This window comes from Solea senegalensis, linkage group LG1, assembly GCF_019176455.1.
Source record: "Solea senegalensis isolate Sse05_10M linkage group LG1, IFAPA_SoseM_1, whole genome shotgun sequence".
Lineage (NCBI taxonomy): Eukaryota > Metazoa > Chordata > Actinopteri > Pleuronectiformes > Soleidae > Solea > Solea senegalensis.
In genome coordinates this window covers 9876946-9901460 of record NC_058021.1, presented here as the reverse complement: position 1 = coordinate 9901460, position 24515 = coordinate 9876946, and the positions used below count along the sequence as shown (strand labels likewise).

At 40.6% G+C, this 24515-nt stretch overlaps 2 protein-coding genes across 3 annotated transcripts; one reads left to right on the top strand and one right to left on the bottom strand.

Moving 5' to 3' along the window:
* The first annotated feature begins 453 nt into the window (after positions 1-453).
* Positions 454-12699, top strand: LOC122758394 (AP-2 complex subunit mu-A). 2 transcript variants are annotated; one of them, XM_044012592.1, is made up of 13 exons: positions 454-776; positions 2498-2619; positions 6193-6458; positions 6591-6673; positions 7479-7484; positions 7631-7766; positions 7897-8041; positions 8719-8736; positions 9223-9342; positions 9562-9697; positions 9858-9955; positions 10150-10261; positions 11543-12699. In XM_044012592.1, exons 2-13 carry the CDS (start codon positions 2546-2548, stop codon positions 11675-11677), a joined length of 1329 nt encoding a protein of 442 aa, XP_043868527.1. In that variant the 5' UTR covers positions 454-776; positions 2498-2545; the 3' UTR covers positions 11678-12699. The 2 variants fall into 2 exon arrangements, with proteins under 2 accessions (XP_043868527.1, XP_043868616.1); XM_044012681.1 differs by lacking the exon at positions 8719-8736 and having other exon boundaries at positions 455-776.
* Positions 12700-13065: 366 nt separating this feature from the next.
* Positions 13066-23269, bottom strand: pcyt1aa (phosphate cytidylyltransferase 1A, choline a). The gene is made up of 9 exons (XM_044012793.1): positions 22904-23269; positions 20394-20510; positions 19750-19849; positions 19375-19491; positions 18691-18842; positions 18459-18537; positions 16960-17102; positions 16681-16869; positions 13066-15173 (listed from the first exon to the last, which is right to left on the bottom strand). Exons 2-9 carry the CDS (start codon positions 20508-20510, stop codon positions 14949-14951), a joined length of 1122 nt encoding a protein of 373 aa, XP_043868728.1. The 5' UTR covers positions 22904-23269; the 3' UTR covers positions 13066-14948.
* Between the last annotated feature and the right edge of the window lie 1246 nt (positions 23270-24515).

The following is a 24515-nucleotide window of genomic DNA, read 5'->3' as shown; positions in this document are numbered from 1 at the left end:
GAACAACTGAGAAAATGTGTTGTAGCCCCATAAATGAAAGCCCATAAAAAAATGTCTATAACATTCCAATGTTAGCTATAACTTAGCTTTACGTGGTTTACCATGATATCAGACATCAACCCATAGAAGTGTAACACAAACGTTCTGCACTGTTGCACATAGTCCCTGAGAAAGGGGCTTGACGGGATAATGACTTCTTTCAGTTGGGGCTTCTATAACACGTTTCTCTACTGTCCGTGTTCACATCAGAACTAGGTGTAAACCGTGTTCAGGCTCTCCCTTTCTTAACATTCACAATGCCGAATACTGTCTTGTTTTCTGTAAAATGATGATTCTGCATAAGTTCTTTACGGACCTGTTTTAAAACGGAACTATCCCTTTAAATATGCAAACTGGATGCATGCCATCATGCTCCCGAGTTAATTTTTCACAAAGGGTGGGGGTAACACGACTATTGTGCCGCCCCGTGTAGCCATTACACCCATAATAACTTTTAATGAACTGCACTGAAGCAAATGATAATTGACTAACTGCTTTAGTGCTTAGTCCACTGCTTATCATAACACGGCCTGGGTGCGGTTTACATCGCTCCAGCCGCGCCTTTTCCTGTCACAGCGGAACGGCTGTGCGTAAGGACGACGGGTCAGCTGACAGCTATCTGAGGACCGGGAGGAAGGAGCGGTATTAGCGGGTGTGTGAGTGAACTGGGATCCTTACTGAAGCTGTTCCCAAGGCCAAACGGGGAACCGAGACTGGTGGCGTTTGAGAGAAGAAGGGTAAGTTTTATCGTCGACATGTTTAAGTGTTTTGTCGTCAAAATCGTGAAATAAATCGGGGTAAATTGTAAAGGGGAGAGCCCGTAAAGTCGCTTCGATCCTCGGCGGTGCTAATATTAGCAACATTAGCTTCTGCTCCGCTAGCTAATGTTAAGTTAGCAGAGATGGCAAACGAGAAACCGGATATGTGAAAATGAATTCCCTTCACAATTAAAGCACACGGCATGTCATTTTAGCATATCTGAACAAATTAATCGGTGAAAAAAATTCGATGCACAAATTCTAAATTTGTACTTTGAAAGTTAGTAGTGATAATAAGTAATTACTGGTGTGGTATGCTATCGAGTTTTTTTTTTCTTTTCACCGGAAGTCTTAATGCACCCAGTTCGACGCTCGTTATCAGAACATCACAGCCCAGCTAGTCTGCTAATGTAAGCTAATTTAGCTAACCATCTCTCATTCGGTGCATTCTCCATCATTTGATAGCTGAAGGTCAGACCTGCATCAACCGTGTGGCCATTCAAACAATCTCAATCAAACATTTATCCCAACATTGAGGATCAAATGAGAATATATGAAAAATGTATGAATGCTAAGAAATGGCCCGGCTGAGCAGACATCTTGACTCCAGCCAATATAAGGACGGTTGGACCCGCTCAGGTCTTTACACTCGATTTAAATGATGGCGACAACGCTATGTCTTTCTTGGGGGAATGATTTTATTATATCTTGAACACATATTTGTGCTGCGTAAATTCCTCTGAGCTCCGTGTGTAGAAAATGTGATGTCCCCAACGTCGAGAGATTTCAAGAGTGTCCTTCATCCCCTGGTTTTCCAGAAGCGTCTTTCTTGAATGGAGGCAAATTCCAATGATTTTTTTTGTCCAGGCCCGTCACAGATGGGTTGGGGTTTTTTTTATTTGAGAAGACGAGTTTACTTGTGTACAGGTGGTGATTATAGATTTTCGTTCTTCGTGTATTTTGACTTAAACAGCATCTGTCAGTGAAATGCAACCCAGTAAAAGCCACAGATTTCCTGTTGGCGTCCTTCTTAAAACTGATGACTGCTAATCTGCTGTTAATCTTACTTTACTTACTTTGGCGCAAAACAAGGAACTGGCACTGGTGGTTCATGTGTCTTTTTAGACCGGCCTGTAACCAAATATTCTTTTCACAACTGATGGTTATGTCGATAAAATTATTAGTTCCTTAGTCCATAAAATGTTGGTCACTTTTTCCAAGACTCCTGAACTATGACCTCCTTAGATGGGGTGTTTTTGTCCACAGACCAGATATTGAGTTATTTCTTTTAGATAAGTAAGTCATTCAAATATAAGACATGTCTTGGATTTAATGTGTTGAAAACATGTAAATTGTTGATTGGTTAACAAAAGAGTGGGCAGTTCATTTAGCAGTTAAATATTAATCATGAATCATTGCAGCTGTGGCCTACATTGGAGTGATGTGTGTATCTATATGCATGTTAACATAAATAAGTCACCACAGAGGGGCAGCTGCAGGGTATAGTCAACTGGCAATTAAGTGGAGTGTGTGTGGTTGTGTGGAACAGAGAAAGACAGAAAAAGCGGATGTGAGGGACAAACGCTTCCCTGTACTGTTGGTCACTCCCTCACTTTTCACTGCTTTCACTTCTGTCACCCCCTTTTCCTTTCCCCATTTCCTTCCTCTCCAATCTCTTGCTCCATTTCTATCTCTCCCAGGCGGGGTTTGGTTTCACCATGGCCAGTTGGGACTGAGAAACAGCCACAATGATTGGAGGACTGTTTATCTACAACCACAAGGGGGAGGTCCTCATCTCCCGGGTCTACCGAGATGACATAGGGTATGTTTCACAGAGACAAAGCTGCTGCAAAATTTCGGAGGTCATAGGTCTGTGAGGAGACCCTGATCTGGTTGTGGTGGACAGTTTGGGATTGATCCTGAAGAGATGAGAAAGGATTATGTCCCTATTCTGAGCTGAAACGTTTAAGGTTAAATTTAGTACTGTGATAGTAACGTATTGCGGATATCACCAATAGACCACAGACCGCTAGACATATAAATGCATAAATCACACCTGTTTAAAGAAGAGACATCAGTAATGATATAAGACAACAGTGTGGAGAAAACACACACATCATGGGCAACTGAATCTTTTAATTTTGTGTATATTACAATTGAATGGCAGTCTTCTCTCAAAAACTTGTGGGAGTATTTAACAAACGTTTATAAAAAAAAAAGAAGAAGAAGCATGGCTGTTTGAAGACCATCTTGAAATAAAACATGACCACTCACGCATCGAATGAGTTCTGTCATTGCCGCACTGGCTTGAATTTGTTAATTCATTCATTCACTCACATTGCAACTCTCCGGAAAACCTTAGTGCCTGCACAATGTAATCCTGAAAATTATCATTAATGGGTAAGTAGTATGCATGCATCTTGTCTTTATCTTGGATTGTTAGTTTTTTTTTATCAATGATAAGAGTGAAATACACAACAAAACTGCAAATAATGGAAAGGCCTAAATTATGTCCATTTCGTAATTCTGCCATAGAAGGGTGGGAAAATGGACAATTATCTGCTTGAAAGGTATTTGATAAGTTGATTTCAGTGAAACAAAGTTGACATAGGAAAACATTTTCCAGTGCAAAAGTGGACAACAAATGATAAAGATGAGTCATCTACGATGTTTTCCGGTATAGCCATGACATGAAGATGTCAGTCAAGGTTTGTTTCTAAACATGTGAAAGGTTTAGGTTTGATATCAGCTGGTACGACTTGGATAGTTGTTGGATAGAACTGTCTGTTTATCTCCCCTTCCTGTGTCTTGTTCATAATGTGGAATTATCTGTTCTCCTTGCTTAGATAAAACTCCTCCAAGTGTCTTTCAGAAACCCTGTAACATACAGTGTTTGTATTGAGGTCAGAGTAGGAAGTTTACCAGAGTCTCTTCCTTTTGCTCAAATGTTTACACAGTTTGACACAGTTTGGGTTGTGTAGGGTGTTTCAAGAGCAGGTCCTCAAAGAATTTTCATGCGTTTTATTTCAAATGTCTTTGCGTACCTGTTGTTCTGCGATTAGATGTACAGTTAACACAGAAGCAGATATGGTATGTACAGGATGTAAGAGCTGCTTATTTGTTGCAGCAGCAGTTGGAGCCACTGAGAAGCCATTCAATTTGAATTTGATGAATACAGGGTCTGAAGCTTTCTCACACAAGAATATCCCTCTTTTGACTTGTTTCTAGGCATCAAAATGTATTTGTGGTTGCTTAAGTTTTAATCACTGCTCCTCCCAGTACAGCTGCATGTCTCGTCAGTCTTGGCACAAAGTGCTCTGACTGATCTAGTTAACAGAAATCAAATTCATGCCTTCATAATAACAGCCGATTTTGCCAAACAACGCAAAATAAGGAACGTCTCATGCTTTTCATTCACACTGTCATTCTTTTGCACTGCTGTTGAGACAGTGGCTCAAGAGTTTTTGCATTAAGTTTAGTAGTAAAACAAAAAGTCCATACATTTCTTGTTCTTGTCGAAACATTTCCACTGTGATCTCCTATGGTGATCCTCTCTGTTGCTGCAGCACTGCAGGGTGAAAAAGGCACATTATGTTGCTCCGTTGTCTGCAGTGTATGTGCTCTATATAGTGTTGCACTGGCAGCTGTGATATGCACAGTTAAGCCCCTGTCCCCTAGAGGTAGTTGAGTTGTTATTGAGTGGTATAAATTAATTACAATCCTCTTGATATGCCATTGTGAATAGAAGACTACATAGTGCAATATAATGCTGCTAACCATACCTCAGCACATTCAGTTACAAAATAGCATCATAATAAACGCCATGTTATTCACTCTGTCTTTGTACATGATGCACGAAAATGTCTCTTGTGCATTTTTGTCTCCTCCCCCTTTACTTCATCCGTGTTTCCTCTCTATCCTCTGTATCACCATTTCCCTCCATCTGTCCATGTCGGCCCCTGTAGGAATAGGTAAGAGACGCTCCAGTGTATCTAGCATGAACCTTCCCCTCTCATGGCCACTGATCAATAAACCCCCTAAACCCCAACGGTGCATGCCCATGGATTCCACAGCCAAACTGCTCTGTAACTTCCTCTAAGCATGAGACACCTGCCTCATCCTCAGATTAACTGCCCGGCTACTGAAATACAAGAGTCCAACCTGTCAAAGCCAATTAATTCAGCCACTACGAGAGCTCCTCAGTAAATATTGTTGCCCTCTAGCAACCCACTAAGCATGTAGTCTGAGCATGGAAGACGACTGTCAACTTAGTTTTGTTTCTATTGTGATTCTCTTGTTAGATATTTTAGAGCATTTCAAGTTTATTTGATGGGGTCCCTTTTTTTCGTTATTTAGAATCTAGTATTTGCAGCTTATCATAACGGGCCAGACAAACATCATGGCAGCCTCCTAGACTCCCAGCTTCTCCTAAAAGATGCTGAGTAATCACTATCTTGAATTCCTTTACTTGCATCATCCAGTATGTAATATCCACGAAGGAGGCTGTTGGCTGTTTCTGTCTTGTCTGTTTATTTATCCTCATTCATGAATAAAATAAGTATTATAGCAGTATTAGAAATGATAATTCATAATATAGGAAGTCATAAAAAGTATTAGTAAGTACATTTTCTTGTACGCTGATTGAGGATAAATTGTAATAAGTCAAAAGTCAGGAATAAAAGGTAGCTCTAAATAGTCGTTTAGATTGTTTTTCACTTTGCGCCTGGAACTGTACATGTTCTCAGGCGTTTCGCAGGATTTATTTTTCGTGTTCTTGTCAGAACGTGCTGTATCTTCGGCACTAAGCCCTGCTATTTCTAAATCCACCTTAATCAGGGCTGAGTTTAACCAACACATTGTGGCAATAAGTTGAGGTGTTTTTTGTCTTGTTGCTTTCCAGTCAAACTGAATTTATTCCTAATTCAAATGTGCTTTTACACTTTTCAAAAAAATGAAAGGTAATCCAAATAAAATGACAGGATTACAAACTTGTTTATATGTTGTTTTTTCCTGTGGGGTCCACTTAATGATGGTGTTGTTGCTTGGGTGTCAACCTCAACTCTGAGGTTTCTCTCTACCCATATAATTATCACAATTTACACAAAACATCCTTTTTTTCTTTCTCAAAATGCAAAAAATCACCATGTCCTGTCTCGGTTAGATATTGTTGTGATAAATACTTATTTAAGTGAATGGAACTGTGTAGATCTGATGAGATTAGTATTTTGAGTCCTTTGCTTCAGAATTGGATATGTAATTTTGACAAAATGACACAGCCTAGGGTGGGTCGGTGTCCACAACAGTCTCATTACGTTTTGTAAACGTGAAATAATTCAACTGCCCTTTCTCTTTCTTGTCCCCGCCTCTGTCCATCCCCTTCCACCTCACATCCCAGACGTAATGCAGTGGACGCATTCCGCGTGAACGTGATTCACGCCAGGCAGCAGGTCCGATCGCCAGTGACCAACATCGCCCGCACCAGCTTCTTCCATGTCAAGCGCTCCAACATTTGGTTGGCGGCAGTCACTAAGCAGAATGTCAACGCTGCCATGGTGTTCGAGTTCCTTTATAAGATGTGTGACGTCATGACGGCCTATTTTGGCAAGATCAGCGAGGAGAACATCAAGAACAACTTTGTGCTCATCTACGAGCTGCTGGACGGTAGGGAATTATGTTCACATTTAATCAGGAATAATTCTGGTTTGAGTTGTTCCAGGTTCTAGTGTGTGAGTTTTGTAACATATTGTAATGTCTCACTTGGCGAGTGTTTGTGATTGCCTTTGTTCCCAACAGAGATCCTGGACTTCGGTTACCCTCAGAACTCCGAGACTGGAGCGTTGAAGACCTTCATCACCCAACAGGGCATTAAGGGACAGGTCAGTAAGACAAGCCTGGACTCTGATCCCATGAGGACATGTTATGTTGACCGACAGTTGATTATTCATTCCACCTTAGAAGGTACACCTTGCTAAAATTGAAATTGTCTGATAAATGACTCCTTTTTCTTCTTTTTTTTTTAATGTAATTTTTGTTGAAAGCATTAAATTTCACCAATTTGGAGGTGGTAATTTGTGTTGCTTTTGAATTGAATTGTACTGTACCTACTAGTGATACCTTACTGTATGTTCACACTAATGTGATTCAAATTTGTGGTGAACAAACTAAACCCAAGTTGACGCAAAGACACGTGATGTGCATCAGACGTGCTGATGGATGTGGTGTGATAGACACAACGTCGCTACAGACGTGCAATTTGGAATGTTTCATATAAAGGTTGTGCTGTAATGTCAGCTGGAGCTCTACCACACTGTTTGATGGTGTATAAAAATAGCTGCTCCTTCTGTCTTTTCAGGTAGAAATGCACAAGGCTTCCGGAAATTGCACGTCAAATGCATTAAACTTAGATCAAACAAAATGACCCTGTGATGCGTTAAATGTGTGAACACAGTCAGTGGTATTATATCGAACTAACAAATTAAAATAACAAATGTATGCCTCCTGATTGCACAAGGATACAAATATATACAAAATGTGTGTTTATACATGTATATGTATTCAGGTGTCCAGAACACAAATTATCGATGCAAATTATCTTTATTGTATGATGAATTAAAATGTAATATTCCTTTTTCCCCCTCATTCTTTTCCCTCAACTGTGGTCTTGGACACTTCATATTTCAGCACCAGGTAAGACACAATAACACACTGATATTCTAGACCAGGAAATTTCTTTTTTTAACCCTCTCTTTCATCTTCATATTTCTTTTGTCGGCCTTTTCACCCACTTCTTTTGTAGCAGTGATACAGTTTCTCTTCTTTCTCCCCCCCCCCAGACAAAAGAGGAGCAGTCTCAGATCACCAGCCAGGTGACGGGGCAGATCGGCTGGCGACGCGAGGGCATCAAGTATCGTCGCAATGAACTTTTCCTGGACGTACTGGAAAGTGTCAACCTGCTGATGTCACCACAAGGTCTGTTCATATGACTGAAATTTAAATTTTGCTGGGTTTGTTTTAAATTACATCTTGGACTTTATTCTTATGGAGGCCTTAGCGTTTGAGACTAATTTAACTGTTATTTTTTCCCCCTCTCTCCTCTCAGGTCAGGTCCTGAGTGCTCATGTGTCTGGAAGAGTAGTGATGAAGAGCTACTTGAGTGGAATGCCTGAGTGTAAATTCGGCATGAATGACAAGATTGTCATTGACAAACAGGGCAAGGGAGGAGCATCTGATGACGCAGGGAAGAGGTGAGACACAACATATTAGGTTCAGCAGCCTCAACAAGCTGATAAAGTAAAATCCACCATATATTATCGACGAGGCTGAAAATCATTTAAAGGTCCAGTGTGTAAGATGAGACTGCAGAGTGCGACAAATGGATTATTTTGCTTACCCTTTATTTCCCTAGTGTGTCTTGGCTTTTGCACACTATAAAGGTTGTAAACACAAATCTCTAAACTCTCCTACTCTCAGTCTTCATTAGTTTATGCGAGCAAAACAATTCATCATTTGTGTTGTAAGCTGTTGCTTCAAACTGGGATCTTTTACCTTAACACAATGTTGTTCTAAGGCTACACAAACCAAGTGATTTTTATTTGAAAGCAGTGATACACTGATGCATAAGGGGAGTTAATACATTTTTGACAATAAATCCTCCCTAAATGTTGTACACTGGACCTTTTTAAATGCATTTTTTTACCTTCTGTGTTTAGCGTGGTGCTTTATACTGTGACCAGAAAATGAATTGAACAAATATTTAAGACGCCACCCTGTGTGTGTATGTGTGTGTGTGTTCTCATCTGTTTGATTGTTGTCAACTTAACAACAGTACAGGCTTTATAATTTATTTTTTTTATTTTTTCTTTCCTTTGGGTGCATCTCTCCTTTCTTTCCCTCTCTTCCTTTTCTATGTGCTGTACCTCAGTGATTTAGGGGGAGGAAGGTACTGTACTGACAAGTGTCCACCCTTTGTCAACTCAACACACACACACCCATCCACTTACACATACACACACTCTTGTCCTGTCTATGCTGTCAAGCACATTAACATGTCATGCACTCATGCCCACACACTTTGATACAGGTCATCCCAGTGGATGTTTCCCTTTTGTGGTAGAATAGTTGGTTGTTTTGTTTTTCCTACACACATACCTGCTCGACTATTAACCTTTTACTCAAACACCTAACAGAGACTGTATTTTCTTTTCTTTTTTAACATTAACATCAGTAGAGCACGTCTTGCTACCATGGGTTTTGTCATATGTGTTGATGCTCCTTTTCTAATCATGGGTTGTAGCTGAGGGATAGCAGTAGTTTTATCATTTGAAGTTAGAGTATCATTATTATTTTTATATTTTCTTAAGTATTTGATTAACGACAAACCGGACGACTAACACACCCTTTTCCTGCTGTGTTCTCTCTGCTGCAGCGGGAAGCAGTCCATCGCCATCGACGACTGCACTTTTCATCAGTGCGTGCGCCTCAGTAAGTTTGACTCGGAGCGCAGCATCAGCTTCATCCCCCCTGATGGAGAGTATGAACTCATGAGGTCAGTGAATGGACAGTTGACATCCTGTCAGTGTGTGGCAGAATGGGGTGGGAAGTGAGTGAGGTCAGGGTTTGTACATGTGAAATTAAACCCTTGAACCTTAGATTTGGTTTGAAAGTGCCTAATTTTGGGAATTATGGAATAAAATCAGGTGAATTAATCGTTTGAGTATGCATGTATTTGTTTTTATTCATGCGTTCGTTTTGTCTCTTTCATCAGGTATCGCACCACTAAGGACATCATCCTGCCCTTCAGAGTTATCCCTCTGGTCCGCGAGGTGGGTCGCACTAAACTGGAGGTTAAGGTGGTCATTAAGTCTAACTTCAAACCCTCTCTGCTGGCTCAGAAGATCGAGGTGAGGAACAAAGTGCTCTAAGCGGCGCAAAAAAAGAAAAACAAAATTTCCCTGTGTGACAATGTGAATAACCATGACTAAATTGTAATCGGAGATGCTTTGAAGCCCTTTTTGCAACTGTCTTGTTGTTGTTTTTTCCCCCCCATTCTCAAATCCACAGGTGCGTATCCCAACACCCCTCAACACCAGTGGAGTGCAGGTGATTTGTATGAAGGGAAAAGCCAAATACAAGGCCAGTGAGAACGCCATCGTGTGGAAGTGAGTTGTAGCTCTGCTCATGGTATATGAAATACATATAGACTCTGGAATGTTCTGTATCACGTTAATGAATAACTCCCGCTTCGCCTTTGCTTGTTTGTTTAACTTGTTCCTGGCACAGACTGTCCCGTTTTCTTTTTTTAAACATTGCCCTTGTTTCTTGTGTGTGTGTGTGTGTGTGTGTGTGTGTTTAGGATCAAACGCATGGCCGGGATGAAAGAATCTCAGATCAGCGCTGAGATCGAGCTGTTGCCCACCAACGATAAGAAGAAATGGGCCAGGCCTCCCATCTCTATGAACTTTGAGGTCAGAATATATTAATAGTATAATATTCTCCTTAGTGGCTTCCATCAGCCTGTTTTACGTGCTTTTGATTTGCATATAAATCTTGAAGCACAGATAAAAGGGAAATGTGAAGTACGATGGAATCAGATTTATTGATTTAAAGGAAGACATTTAGAAATCACGTGACGTGCAGGCATTGTGAATGCTCTCGTCATTTAAAGGTAGGGTTGGAGATCCTGGAAAAACAGCAGGTTACGTTTTGAATTCAAAATTCCTTCCGAAGCTACGCCTCCTCAGCAAAGGAACGCACAACGAACACAGATTCACGAGCACCGTCACTGACTTTTTGTGGAAAACCGCAAAAGTTCACAAAGACATAAAGTTAACCTACCTGTCCAGTAGAAACAGAGACACCAATGTCATCACTTTGTAGCCCGTTCTGGGATTTCAGTTGTCGCCACCGTTCAAACGCTACACTGATATTCACTCAGCCTTTTTCTTAGCAGTAGCTTTTTGTTTACGACCAACACCTGTTGTTGGTGTCTTTTCTGCCATAGCAACTGGCATAATCTCTGGTGTTTTCTGAGAATTCGCGATAAGTGTATGAAGTAGGATACGTACAGGATATGCACAGATGAAAAAAAAATAAATAAATGCTCCAGAAAAGAATCTTCCACATTTTAATGCAGTGTTTCCTCAGGGCCCCACTGGCCTGCTCCAACACACCTGATTCAAATGAAAGGTTAATTATCAGGCTGTTACAGAGCTTGATAACGAGCTGATCATTTGAATCAGGTGTGTTGGAGCAGATAAAAAAAAAGAACATGCAGGGCAGGGGTTTTTCCCCTTTTTTCTTTTTTATGAAATCAAGTTGCACCCACTGTGGAGACGTGGATGTTTGCGCCACCTACTGTTCATCTCAGAGAAGTAATTCCCAATATTGCCCTAACAGCAGTGAATGGAAACACAAATGGGGATTTTTCTTTTGCTGAGATCTAGAAGAAGTCTGTTAAATTTCTATGGAGACCTGGCTTCTGCCCACTGTCCTCTCAAGCACACACAAACACTTTGTATAGCATATGAGTCTTAAAGTTTGTTTTTAATATGTATTGAATTTTTTTCCATATCAGTAATTGATTAATAATCAATCACTGCAGCCTTAAATCAGATTGTCTAATTGAATTTGTGTCCCACTTCCTGCTCACAGCCTGTTTACTAATTTTTCATGCCGGCAATCGCGTACTGCCTACATTTCCCAGCATGCCCCGACACGCCCTGACCCTCCTCCTCCTGTCTCTGCAGGTCCCTTTTGCGCCCTCTGGACTGAAGGTGCGCTACTTGAAGGTGTTTGAGTCCAAGCTGAACTACAGTGACCACGACGTCATCAAATGGGTGCGGTACATTGGCCGCTCCGGCATCTACGAAACGCGCTGCTGAAACTCACCCCCGCCCTGCAGCAGTGAGCTGACCACTCTTCTCCCATCTATCCTGTTTTTCTCCATCCACTTCCTCCTCCTTGTCTCTCTCTTCCTCTCTCCTCCCCTCAACCCTTATAGCTTCTCTCATACACCCTCCCTCCCTTCCTCCCTCACACCCCTTCTAACTAGGTGTTGGAGATTGAATTTACATCCTAAAAAAAATAAATATGGTATAATGCACAGATATATGCAAAATGTGAGCCATTGTATCGTATATATCTTGTAGTGATGAGTAAACCTGTAAGCCACCTGGTGTCAGAAAGAAAAAGACAGGTGATGCAGGGGGGGACCAGGGGGAGAGGTCAGGACGAGACACCTCTGGTGTCTTCTGGGTTGCTCTGTTGTTGTTTTTTTTCCAATGTTATCAGTCAACCGTCGACTGTGCAGTTACTTTAGAATCCCATATGTCGTAGAGTAAAATCCCTGGTAAAGATGATGTGTAGCTGCTGTTTGTGCTTTATGAATTCTGATGTAGTTCCCATGTATGAACTTCTTTGTCAGTTAGAGTGGACCCTTGAATGGAGCTGCATTGTCTTATTCTGTGTTGCACATTGACTGATATTTGACCCGTGTATTTTTGTGGGGGAGGGGGGGCATTTAGAGTTTGGATTAGGACAGAGAAAGAATCCACAATGACTGAGATGTTGTGTTTTGGGGAGTGTTGTCATGTCTTTCCTGTTTCCACTCTTGCTTCAACCGGCACCAAGAGTAAAAGTCAAATTAAAAGCCAGAGGAACATTCCAAACAGTTTAGAGGTTTGATCATGGTCCCGTTGTGACTCAGATTTCCTACATGATTCACTATTAGCACTAATATCGTCTTTGTCGCACTATTGTGACTCACAGATTAGGCCCTGGGAGTGTGTGTGTGTTTGCAGTGAGGTGAGGTCTCCCCCTGGTGTCTGCCTCGTCGCTGTCTACTTCTTTATGTTCGTAACCCTGGTGACCGTTCTATCCAATAAAATCTGACTGTGTAACCAAACCCACCTTCCCCTCTGTGTTTTTCATTTTGGTGATATTGTTTCACCATTTCCTCTTGATGTTTGAAAGGAGGGTGGAGGAGCTGAAGACACAATGGATCTTGGGCGTAATATACGTTGCATTTGATCTTTGGTTAGCGTAGTTTTCAATCTGGCAAACAAATGTGTTGACAGGATAAGTGAATAAAAGTGCCCAAATAATGTGCTTGTAATTTTAATCTGGATCGTTTTCTGCTTGTGTAGCTCTTGAGTGTTTTGTATTTGTTGCTGCCTATCTTTGCCAGGACTCCCTTGAAAAAGAGGTCCTTAATCTCAGTTCACTAAAGACCTTACGGTAGACTTACAGTAAACCACAAGAGAGAAGGAAATGCTTTGGCCAACATATTTTAATACTTATTTCCTGTCTTGCTCTTCCTCAACATTCAGGACATAAAACAAAACATAACCCCAAAGAGTAAAATAATACAGGATTAAAACACTTGCAGTTAAAACATTTACATTGTTTATCTTTGTGGTAGTGGCAGTCACTGGTTTCATTGCCACTCAAGCCTTTGCCAGCTGGAGCTCTTGACATGGACACGCTCAGACGTTCACATGGATTTAAATGACAGATTCCACAAGAATCAAGGCAAGGCTTCCCAAAAGTAGCTTTGCATTAAAATCTAGGCTGGATTTCCTAAGCAAATTACTCCAGCTTTGTACTTTAAATGTTGAAACTCCTTTCACTTAAGTCTTTGTTGCTGCAGCAAAAACAAATTTACCCCAAACAGTGCTTTTGAGAAACCAAGCCTGGACATGATGGATGTGTGTCTTCAAACAGTATTGCATTACATCATCAGATCGCCATCATCCTGTTATAGAGACACGACACATGCTTATCACTGGAGATGCAGGGCACGCGCACATACACACACACACACACACACACACCAAGGCCTGGAAATCTCATTCAATATTTGACCAATCACACATACTTTAGAGTACTCTGACAGTACTGGAACAATGGCTCTGTTCAGAATGGAAAAATAATGCTCATACTTTGTGCTCATCTTAGGAAAGAGAATGAGGAGGTAGCTACAAAAAACATTGATCTGGATTTCCACTGATACATAAACCTGAACCCTTCACCCACACATATATAACAGTGCAGCCCAGGCAACCAAAGTACATCTGTACAAATGTATATTAGCCTGTATATGTGCTACTGATGAAGAGGCCTAATCATTATGACTCCAATTAGACTTCTTACAACGTGATTCCTTATTTTGTCTTGAAACAGTGTATCAGATTAAAAGTTTTACTTCCAAGGCCCAGATGTGCATTTTTTATTGAAAAAATCAAGCCATTCCCATGTTGATCCTCTGCTCAGCCTGACAATAAGGGATGATTAAGAGATCTGTACAGAGGATAAAGAGATGGACGATGAAATCTACAAAAATAAGTGTTTCTACATCAACATTTAACCAAGTCATCCCTACAATTCTTTTAAAAATCTAATTAACGCTGCATTTAAGTCATCCAGTCTTAATCGACTCTCAATGCAAGACTCTTGTCCACCGACAAAAATATAAACGTAACACAAGCAGATTTATTACCGTTACACAGTGAAGTCAAGCCCAACTTGGAACTGTTGACTGATGGAGAAAGTTGACAGAAGACATTTCAAACATGCCGCAGCACTGCAGAGCTTGTACGCAAAAATATCACATGCACACGGACACGCGTGGGCCCCAAGACAGGCGAAACTTGAGGGAAAAGCTGCTGTTATGTGAACATTTGGAGTCCCCCCCCCAAAAAAAATTCATTCAACAGTGTACATGAGGTCACCTTGCACAAACACCAAGGCAACACGTGCTGCTCCAATAAGTGACCATCATCCTGCGAGCTATCCCACTAAGTCATGAGAAAAACAAAAACTTCTGCACCACCGCTTCAGATGGAAGAGTGCCGAGAGTGCAACACCTGCAGATATTTCTAAGTGTCAAAAGACGAACAGAATCAAACATTATACGTACGTGATAAAGATGAGTGACTAGTGGTAACTGTTGTGACATGATTGGCTGTTAAAAACAAGAGCAATGGAGAAACTGGAAGTCGTTATAGTTAATGTGACATGGTGCTAAACATCAAAGTGGGGAGGAAAAAAGAGATGAAGAAAAAGCAGGCGCTCCATGGAAACCACACTACTCGACAGCTCAGCTAACTGGTCGCCCTGACTGTGGACTGACAACACTAACTATTCAAACGTGCTCTAGTTTTCGTCATCATCTTCGTCGTCATCGTCCTCACTGATGAGGTATCCCCGGGCCCCACTGTGCTGGGGCAGAGGGGACGGAGGAGGGGAGGTCTTAGTGAAGAAGGGGAGACGGAAGGTGGGAGACGGGGAGCGCTCCTCGCGGGTGGGGCTGCTGTCGGGGCTGTGCCTAGGGCTGATGGCCTGCAGCATGCGGCCTTTGCCTTCCTTCAGCATGTGTTTCTATGGAGAAGAGACAGAGTCACAGAGACTTAAATAACATGTGACAAGAAGTTTTAAACACAGGATGAGCTGAGAATTTAAAAAAAAAAAACAACCCACACACACACCACTTTAAACACCTGTTTGGTTTGTGATGACGTGTAAATCTTTTTCCAGTGTGTAAGAACTGGCAACATGAAACGGTGGGACTGCACATTGTAACCCTCACTTTCCCATTCAGGCTGCTATTGAAACATGGTGACACAAGATGGCAGCCTTCATAAAGCACCGGCCTTGCCTAAAGTACATATAAGAAGCTTATTTTCAATAAAAAGGGATCCTGAAAACCTGTCACAGACATTGTTTTCTGAACATGATCCGTTACCTTCAGGCAGACGTTCCAGAGCCAGCAAATGTAAAAACAACCATTTGTCTCAATCTCAAAACATCTATCACATGACACAGCAAGAGACCAACTCCTGTCATGTTTCTTCATTAGCTCTGCCTCTAGAGCTGTGTGATTAATTACTTTTATGAATGAATGGTTTAGGGATGATTTATTTTTTAATGAAAATAAATGTCTCCTTCACTTCCCTCACTGCTCCCCTAGGGCTTCCGTCGTTCATAGTGGTGCAACACTGCAGACAAATTCCGCTGACATTTCCTCAGAGAGACTAACGGGACGGTAATAACACAGAGACACTCTCTGTATTTAAAGTAAGACTTAAAACTTATAGTTAGAGCTGGTTCAGGGAAACCTGGACCATCTCTTAGTTATGCTGCTATAGACCTAAAGCACTGGGGGATTTTCCTGTGGTGCACGCACAGTCACTCTCTCACACTCATGTGGTATGAATATGATTTTTTTATATGTCATTAACCTTGTCTCTTTCTCTCCCTGGTTTGTGTCTTTCCTTCCTTCCCTCTCTCTCTCTCTGTATCCTCATCTTGCAGGATCGAGATCCAGTTTTCAAGGCTATCCCTATCATTTTATCAACACTCTCTGCTGCTGCTTATATAAATTACATTGTATTGCTATAAACATGTAATCATTGACTGTATTAACTTGATACATTTGTTGTGTATCTGCTCCTGGTCTCTCTCTCTCTTTTATCTCTCCCTCTTGTCCTTTCTCTCTCTCCTTTCTGTCCCCCACCTCTCCTCTGGCCTACATTTACATTATTTGGCACTGCTGCCTAAATTTCATATATGCTGATTTTTATAAACCTGAGCAGCAGATGACACATGCTTAATGCCCATTTTCTTTTTTTTTATCCTCCCTCTGACAAAATAGAACTGTTTAAATTAGCAAATACTACAAAAAATTATAACTTAAACATGACATAAACCTTCAGAGTGAACAGGCCAAATGTTTCCCGAGTGTTGCCTGTCACACAATCCAAGTCTTCCTTTCCCCATTGCAATGTGTGACCCGGGCAGTCAACAGTGTAACAAAGGATTTGTAGCCGTTTGTCGCGCTGTCTGATGAATCAGTGATTAAAGACCAAAACAAAACCAACATCCTCACCAGAGCTCCCTCGGGGCCAAACATCTGCAGGAAGTTACCAATGAACTCCCTGGATTTCTCCTCCCACTTCTGAATGAGGTCAATGCTCTTCTCCTCCACCTTCTGCACAAACTCCTTACTCTTCTCCTCCACGTCGCGCACCTTCCTCTTTACCTTGTCCACTCTCTCCTGCAGGTGATATTTCTTCTCCTGGTGAGAGTGGGGACAGCATACATTTGTGCCATGTACACGACTATGTTACTTACCCCCCTCGGACAAAATTAAAGCAGTGTTTCATACATTGATGAAGCTGACGTTGAGTTCCTTGGCTGTGTATCCTCTCTGTAGGTTGCGTCTGACATACACATCATAGTCACGTACGATGCGTGTTATGATGTCAGAGGTGGAGATGCCCTCCGTCCGCTGAGTGGGAGCAAACATACCTAAGACACACAGCGTTAGTGAAGAGGTCACTGAGTTCAGATGAACATGCGCAGCAAAGCCAAACATGTATCGGGAGAAACAATTGTCTCTTGCTTTCATGCATTGAATCTGTCAAATCTAAATCCATTTCCCTTCAGCCGTGTTATGCTGCACCATGTGTGTGTAGAACGCAGTCGCTAACAGTGAACTATGCCCGGGAATTACCACATCACCAACTTTTGCACACATTTCTTTGACAATCTTGTGACACAGAGACTCTACAGAGGATTTGAGAACATAGCACATTTATTTGTATGAATAATTGCTGTGAATGAATGGAAAAGCTTTATTTTAATATGAAACCAGTATGGCAAGTCACCGTCGCAGAACGGCTGCTACTCCCTCCCTGCCCCCAGGGTTTTTTTTGAAGATGACACAATGTGAAGTTGCATGTTTGTCTGTGTGCAGATGTCACTAAATCATCTGTTATAAAGTTTGCTCACCTAAACCACAGAGGATTTATTTGCATGACACCATATATGAACCACCAGCGCCTTCACGATACAATATTATCACGGTAACTATGTCATAATATTATGATATTATAACATAATATATACTCCAACTAAAGTAAAAAAATTATCTGTTTATGCCAATTAGTAAAGGAAATATCCTCCTGGTCATGTGTTGGAGCTTTGCCTTTAGTGTAACTGTTGTCTCAGTGCTACAGGATATATTTTAGGTCATTTTAGGTTTATATTTTTGTTTAATTTTGTACCAAACCTGTGCTAAGAGGAGGATTCTAACTGGTCAAAGCAACCTTTGCATTAAAACACCTGGTATGTCCCCTAAAGAGCGACTGCTATTTTGACCTGGTTTTTACTTTGCTGTGTTGACATCTTTAGTTTCCATAAGAATTTATTGAACATAACTTGACACAGCAACTCCCTCACTCCAGTAACCCCATAACAGCACTGTTCAGAAACAAAGAGCTGTGTTCCTGGGTTTATGGTGCGGTTTAAACGTTCACTTTGGGGTTTAGATGTGGAACGCTCCCACGGCAGAGAGGGCAGAGAGGGTGGAAGGATGAGATTTAGCAGTGCTTCTCCTCTTAATAAATATTGATACTTCATGTCCACTTATCAACACAATGTCCCCATGATACTATGCTGTATCAATTTTTCTGCCCGCCACTACAGCAGAGAGAGGAAATCAAATAATGCACTTTATAATGTATTATTTGGCTACTTTGCCTAGCCAGAAACATAATATGGGACATTACTTTATTTGTGTAAATACACAGTAACAGCTGAAATACTCATATCTCAGTTAGTGTGATCTTGACTACTATACAACAACACTACTTAAGCACTTACCAGCATCTTTAATGTGCTTGTACACGTCATCACTGCCCGCTGAGGAATATGGGATGTCGTCATGGGCAACAAAGTCAATCTGGAGAGGTCATTACAACATATAACACAAACACAGTAGTTTCAGATCTACAAACAAAGAATCAGGAAAAGACTGACTCAATCTTTTAGATTATTGTTCAAACAATTTGTCGCTAGCGTAACCGATTACCATTTACAACGATTATCTACTCACGCGATGCTTTGCTAGGAACTCCGGCGTTAACGTCCAGGGAGCGTTTCGCACGATTTCGTCCACATAGCGGCAATGTGTGACGGCATCATAGCGCTCATCCTCATTCATCACTGTGAAACCCTTGTATTTGTGGGTCAGGTCATCGCTGCACACTGTGGATGGTCAGAAAGATTTACAGAATAGATCTTTTAAAGAATGTAACCCAAGAAACCATAGAGAAAAACAGTGCATCTGAAGGTATTGAAGCTACTGATGGAGGGGAAAAAAGTGGAGGACACTGGAAAGCATGTTTTGTTTTTTCATCTGCTTTAACGACCCATTCATTTGAATCAGGTGCGTTGTGGCGGGCAACATTTGACATATGCAGGGCAGGGGTCCCCGAGGACCATGATTGGAAAACACTAGCTTAAGCTTACCATTTTCTACTATGATAAATATGTAATATGTAAACCACATAACGTTTATCCTGCTCATTTTAACAGAAATACTTATCAGAGACGTCGCAGTTTGAGAGTGGTAGATGCATAACAGATGTAAAAACATCGGGTGATGTAACCCCACAATTAACTTTCATTATCTTGCACTATTCACAATAAGCAATCTAAATCTGGCCAATTGTCATAAGACTGTCTATTTAGTTTACTTTAGTTTACCATAATCTAACTAACACAAACTAATACTTACCTCCAACAATGAGATGTGTATTTGGGAAGAGACATTTAGCTTGCATGAGAGCTCTGGCGTGACCTGAGTGGAAAACGTCAAAGATTCCATCTGCATACACCCGCACTGGTCTGTTAGCTGGACAGAGGAAGACGAGATATACAGCTTTGTTTGTCCATATGTGTGAATAAAAGTACTAATATTGTGAATGTCAGAGAAATATGGGGGGAATATTTGGGTAACAATATGATTCCATACACAACACAAGGCCTTTGGTAGCATCAATAATATTATACCAAACTGACATTTTTCCCTCCCCTAATAAGACATGAGAGGAAAAAGGGGAAAGGACACATCAATGGCCAAGAGATGAAAGCTAGAGATAATCTGACTCACCTGGTGTTCCTCTCTTGGCCTCCTCCATGCTCACTCTCTCATAGGGTTTACCATCAGCTGGCTCCAGTTCATCTGCAAAAGGTGCAGGGTGCTTCAGTCCCTTAAGAAAACCAAAGTAACATAATTAACAGATATTAGTGGCTATTTAATAGAAGGTTTGACATGCATGACATTTTCTGGAGAAGCAAGTTATGCCCCAAGGATGTATTTTTTTTAAAAAAAAACCTTGTAAGATAATGAAGTGTATTGACACCAATGTTTGTGCTCTCTTAGTGCTTTATTTAGTTGTTTCTGAAATTTTAGTGTGTTGCTGCAGTTTCAATAGCTGATAACATTTCAAGTGGCTGTAACTCAGGAGGTGGACTGCATTGACCACTAACAAGATGGTCAGTATTGGTAGAAAACCACTAAATAATTGCAGTTTGTTTCCCAGTTTAAATACATTATACAAGAAAATCTTGGAATTATTTCAAATGTCTATTGTTCAGTGTTATTCATATTTAAACTGTCAAGTTGTTGGTATGCAGCTATGTCGGTCATTAAGTTCATCCACACATTCACAGATAATGTATGAGTAAATTGCAGGCATGTATCCCCTATAGGAACCACTGGACAAATATGCTGTTCAATGTCAGCTGGCTCACCACAGTACATCTGGGTATCTTCAAAAGTCGCTCGCTCTCATCCGTCTCGCCATTGTTCTCGCCATCTCTTCTTCTCTTCCTGTTTAACAGCATCCCGCTCGAGCTTTGGGCCTCCATCTGGGTCAAAGGCCGAGACAAACACATAAAACACACCACACAAGACCTACATATATACTGTATATATATACATATATATACATATGACTTTTGTGTTACATAATAAAAATAATATGCATCATATAACATAGACTGTAAATCTGAACAGCTGCGAGGAGACGAGAGTCAGCTTTGACCCATTAACAGAAAGAGGACACAGTGAACCACAGGGTTGCTTTGAAATTTAAAAAAAAGAAGAAAGAAAAATAGATTTCTCTGCTATACAATTAAGGGTCAACTCATGATTAAGCCAACACCAGCTGTTTAAACATAAAACATTTTGTCCCTAAACAACATCCACATTTTTTTTAACCCAATCCAGCCTTCATTACAGAGTCCTGGTCCATCGTCTATCCAAAGGTCATGGGTGACAGATCACATTTACATCACACTGGGTGAAGCAGGGATGAATGTCTGGAAGCCAGAGTCAGCAGTTCACTGAAACTGGGTGTAGTTTCATATCAGAAGCTGATTGATTGGCACATAATCTTACTTAGTGGTATATTTTGTAGGAACTGCAAGAAGTGCGAGAGAAAATAGATAAAACGTTGTTTGTCTCGGATGTAAAGCCATATAAACCATGATGTTTCACATCCTAAAACCTGAGGTTTAAGGTAGGTTTTCACATGGGGGAAGCCATGGCCACTACATTTTAGGAATTGTTTACATAAAAATTACTTAAATAACTACTCAGTAGTTAAAGTTAGTTAAAAGTAGTTAAAAAACAATGGATTTAATTTAGGACAGGGCAATAATTTAACAACAATATCTCAATATAATTTTCTTCAGTATCAATATAACAAAGATTTGGTATTTATCATTCAGATTTGTTAAATCAATCTTTACTTACTGACATTTAACGTGATAATTGACCAATTCAAAACTTTTGATCATGTTTTTGGCCAATATTTAAAATGGGCTTTGTCTAAAAATGTGCTGTATCCTTGAAGAACAGGGCTTAGATTTATAAAAAAAAAAAAATATGTCCACAAGAATATGGTGACTTCTATTCTATCTTTAATATTACAGCAAAAAAATGTAACTAGTGCTGCTATCCTATTACAGCAAGTTCTTGTGTTATGGGTGAGGCTGTGCTCCATTCCACACATTCCACCATGCCAGCAAAAATGATCCCACGGATCATTAAACAGAGAGGATATAATAACTTAAAAATGTCTATCCTTAACATTTCTTCCCTAAATCCTTTAGCTGCTGTGTTAAATATTAAAGTGTGACTCAGTATAATGAGTGACAGACGTGGTATTACATAGGTATGATGGTGACAGCTATCTGATCCCACATAAGACGTTTGCACAAGCACCTGGCTGTCTCCTTCTCACCACAGCAGCTGAGCCCCTGCAGGGCTCTCACACACGTACCCACCACACACACACACACACACACAGGCTGACAGAGAAGATTTACATCAACAGCACACGTGTCACCATAACTGAAACTGACAGGAATAAATAGTCTACAGGAATAATTTACTGTGTACTAAAAACAAAAAAGTAAAATAAAAACGCAAATTACAATTTACCAGACCAAATGAGGACATTTTCTACTTCAAGCAACGGACCAATACTTAATATGTTTGTCAAACAATTAATACCAAATTAGCTGCAGGTTAACCATATTGTTGAATACTTGATAGTGGTTGTAGAATATTGTAGTTACGGGTATAAATAATGTAGACATGGGATCCCTCAACAAGTCATAGCTGACAAATGTGTTTACAGTTAAATTACTATTCCGAAATCAGGTTTTTCGTTACTGGGACCATGTTCTGGTCTCCTAGTGGTCCTCAGGATTTAAAAGATCTCAGGTTTCTGTTCGATTGTACACAATGTCCTAAATGTCTATTTTTTATCAGATAAAAGACAAGAAACTCAAACAAGACAAAAAGTATACCATTGATTCTAAACGATAACTTAACAGTTAATGGTAACACTACATTTGGAGTACACAGTCAATGGTTTTAAAGCTTTTCTGTTATGGGCGTTAGGTGGGTTACACCGACGAGTGTACAGAGGAAAAAAAAACATTCTCAGGGGCAGAGAAGAAGACGTACCTATTAGAACACAGCAGCGTTTTTTACAGAAATTATTGCTAACCCGCCACTCCACATATGTCAAAGTAACAGACAGAAGTATTCTTCAAGTTTTCCTGCGTCAGCACAAACTGCATTAAGCTTGGAGTAACGGCAGAAGTAAAACTAGTGAGTGAAACAGCTGACATACGAGTTAAACTGGTGACACTGCAGCTCAGCTCCCAGACACTGTCTGGGCGTTAAACCCATTCTGCTATCCACCCTGAGGAGTGGAGGCGGTTGCTTTGAGTTTGTTCTCACTTACCGTTTACGCTTTTGTCCGGAATGGCTGTTTTGGTTTGCAGGTGTGGGCGGTTTCCTCTCCTCCTGGTGCCACAGCCTGGCGAACCGCCTGCTGCAAAGGTAGCTAACGCTGCTAACTACCGTCTAATGCTAGCTGGCTAGTTAGCTGTCAAGTTAGTGAAGTGTTACTTGACTTTAGCCGTTAGCTCACACATTAGCCAACAGCAACAAAAACGGCGAGAACAAACGGTCCTGTAAGTAGTCGCTGGCCGCGCGGCTAAACTGCAAAAGCCGCAGCCTTCAGAAGGACAAACAAATTGGCAGCAGTGACAGCTTGACAGCTTGTACTACAACGGTGACAGGTCAACAACACAGGAACTACAAAACTTGGCCAACCTTAAAGGAACTAGCGTAACGTTCGACGTAAGATCAAGTCCGCTGTTTCGCTCGGTGCTGCCGCCTAGTGTGTGGATGTGACTCGTGGCACTTTTAATTGTGTCCTTTGGAAAGTTTATTCACAAAAGTACTGTAAAAAGTCTGAAGGAAAACCCAACATTCACCAGTGTAATTTTTTATGTTTTATATTTATTGATGTTTTTCTGTCAGAGCAACATCACATGCAACATGAAATTCCAAAGCCATTGTTCCACCTTTTTTGTTTTGGAATAAAAACCATATAGCCACATCCACAAATCATGACCTACAAAGATCCCAAAGATATTCAGACTACAAAAATTCTTATTTTTTGTTAACCTTTTTGTAGGGTACAGACAGGCAGGCAGACAGACAGACAGACAGACAGAAAGACAGACAGACAGACAGAAAGACAGAAAGATAGATAGATTACAATTATTATGATATACAGTATATAGCAACAATGACTATTAAATTAATGGCTATTTTGAAAATAGAATAGCTCAGAAATGAAGTTATATTCAAATGATTTACCATCACATTATTCCAAGAAAATTACACAAGGGAAGACGTGTCTTTGGAGCAGATCCTCTTGTTTCCTGCAGTAAGTTGTAATTTCACACCACAGCGACACAGCATTTACCCTGAGGGTCTCCAACATATTGTAGGTATAACTTGAAATAAAGTAGTTTTTAAAGATCTGATTAGGTGTAATTTCATTTCTTCATTACAGGTGTTCCATATATTTACTCCTTTTGTTGAAATAAAAGGAAGTTTTGTTGTTGCCCTTACTATAGCCTTTTTGAACAATGGCATTTTTCTTTAGCCCATGGTTTCCCTCCCTCATTTGAGGCAACCCTTGGACACTGCTCTGAATCTGTTTGTTTCTAGCTCTGTACATGATTTAAATAATGCTTTTATGTCAAACAGATCCTTGACTTTCAGTGCCTTTTATTAAGAGGGTTTGTTGGTTCTCTGTAAGACATTTTATGTGCAATCCTTACAGCTCTTTTGTTGCAGGATAAAGGTGGGATCTGTGTTTGTTTTCCATGTGTTCCCCCCTATATCTCCACACAGTAAGTTATATAAAGGAGCAACAGAATCCTGACTTTGTTTGGGTTTTTGCCCTGCTTACACTCTCTGCTTAATTCATACTGCAGCTGTTTGTCTCAGGTAAAAAAAAAGTGTATATCATTAAGAGGTTCCCTTACCCTTCCATT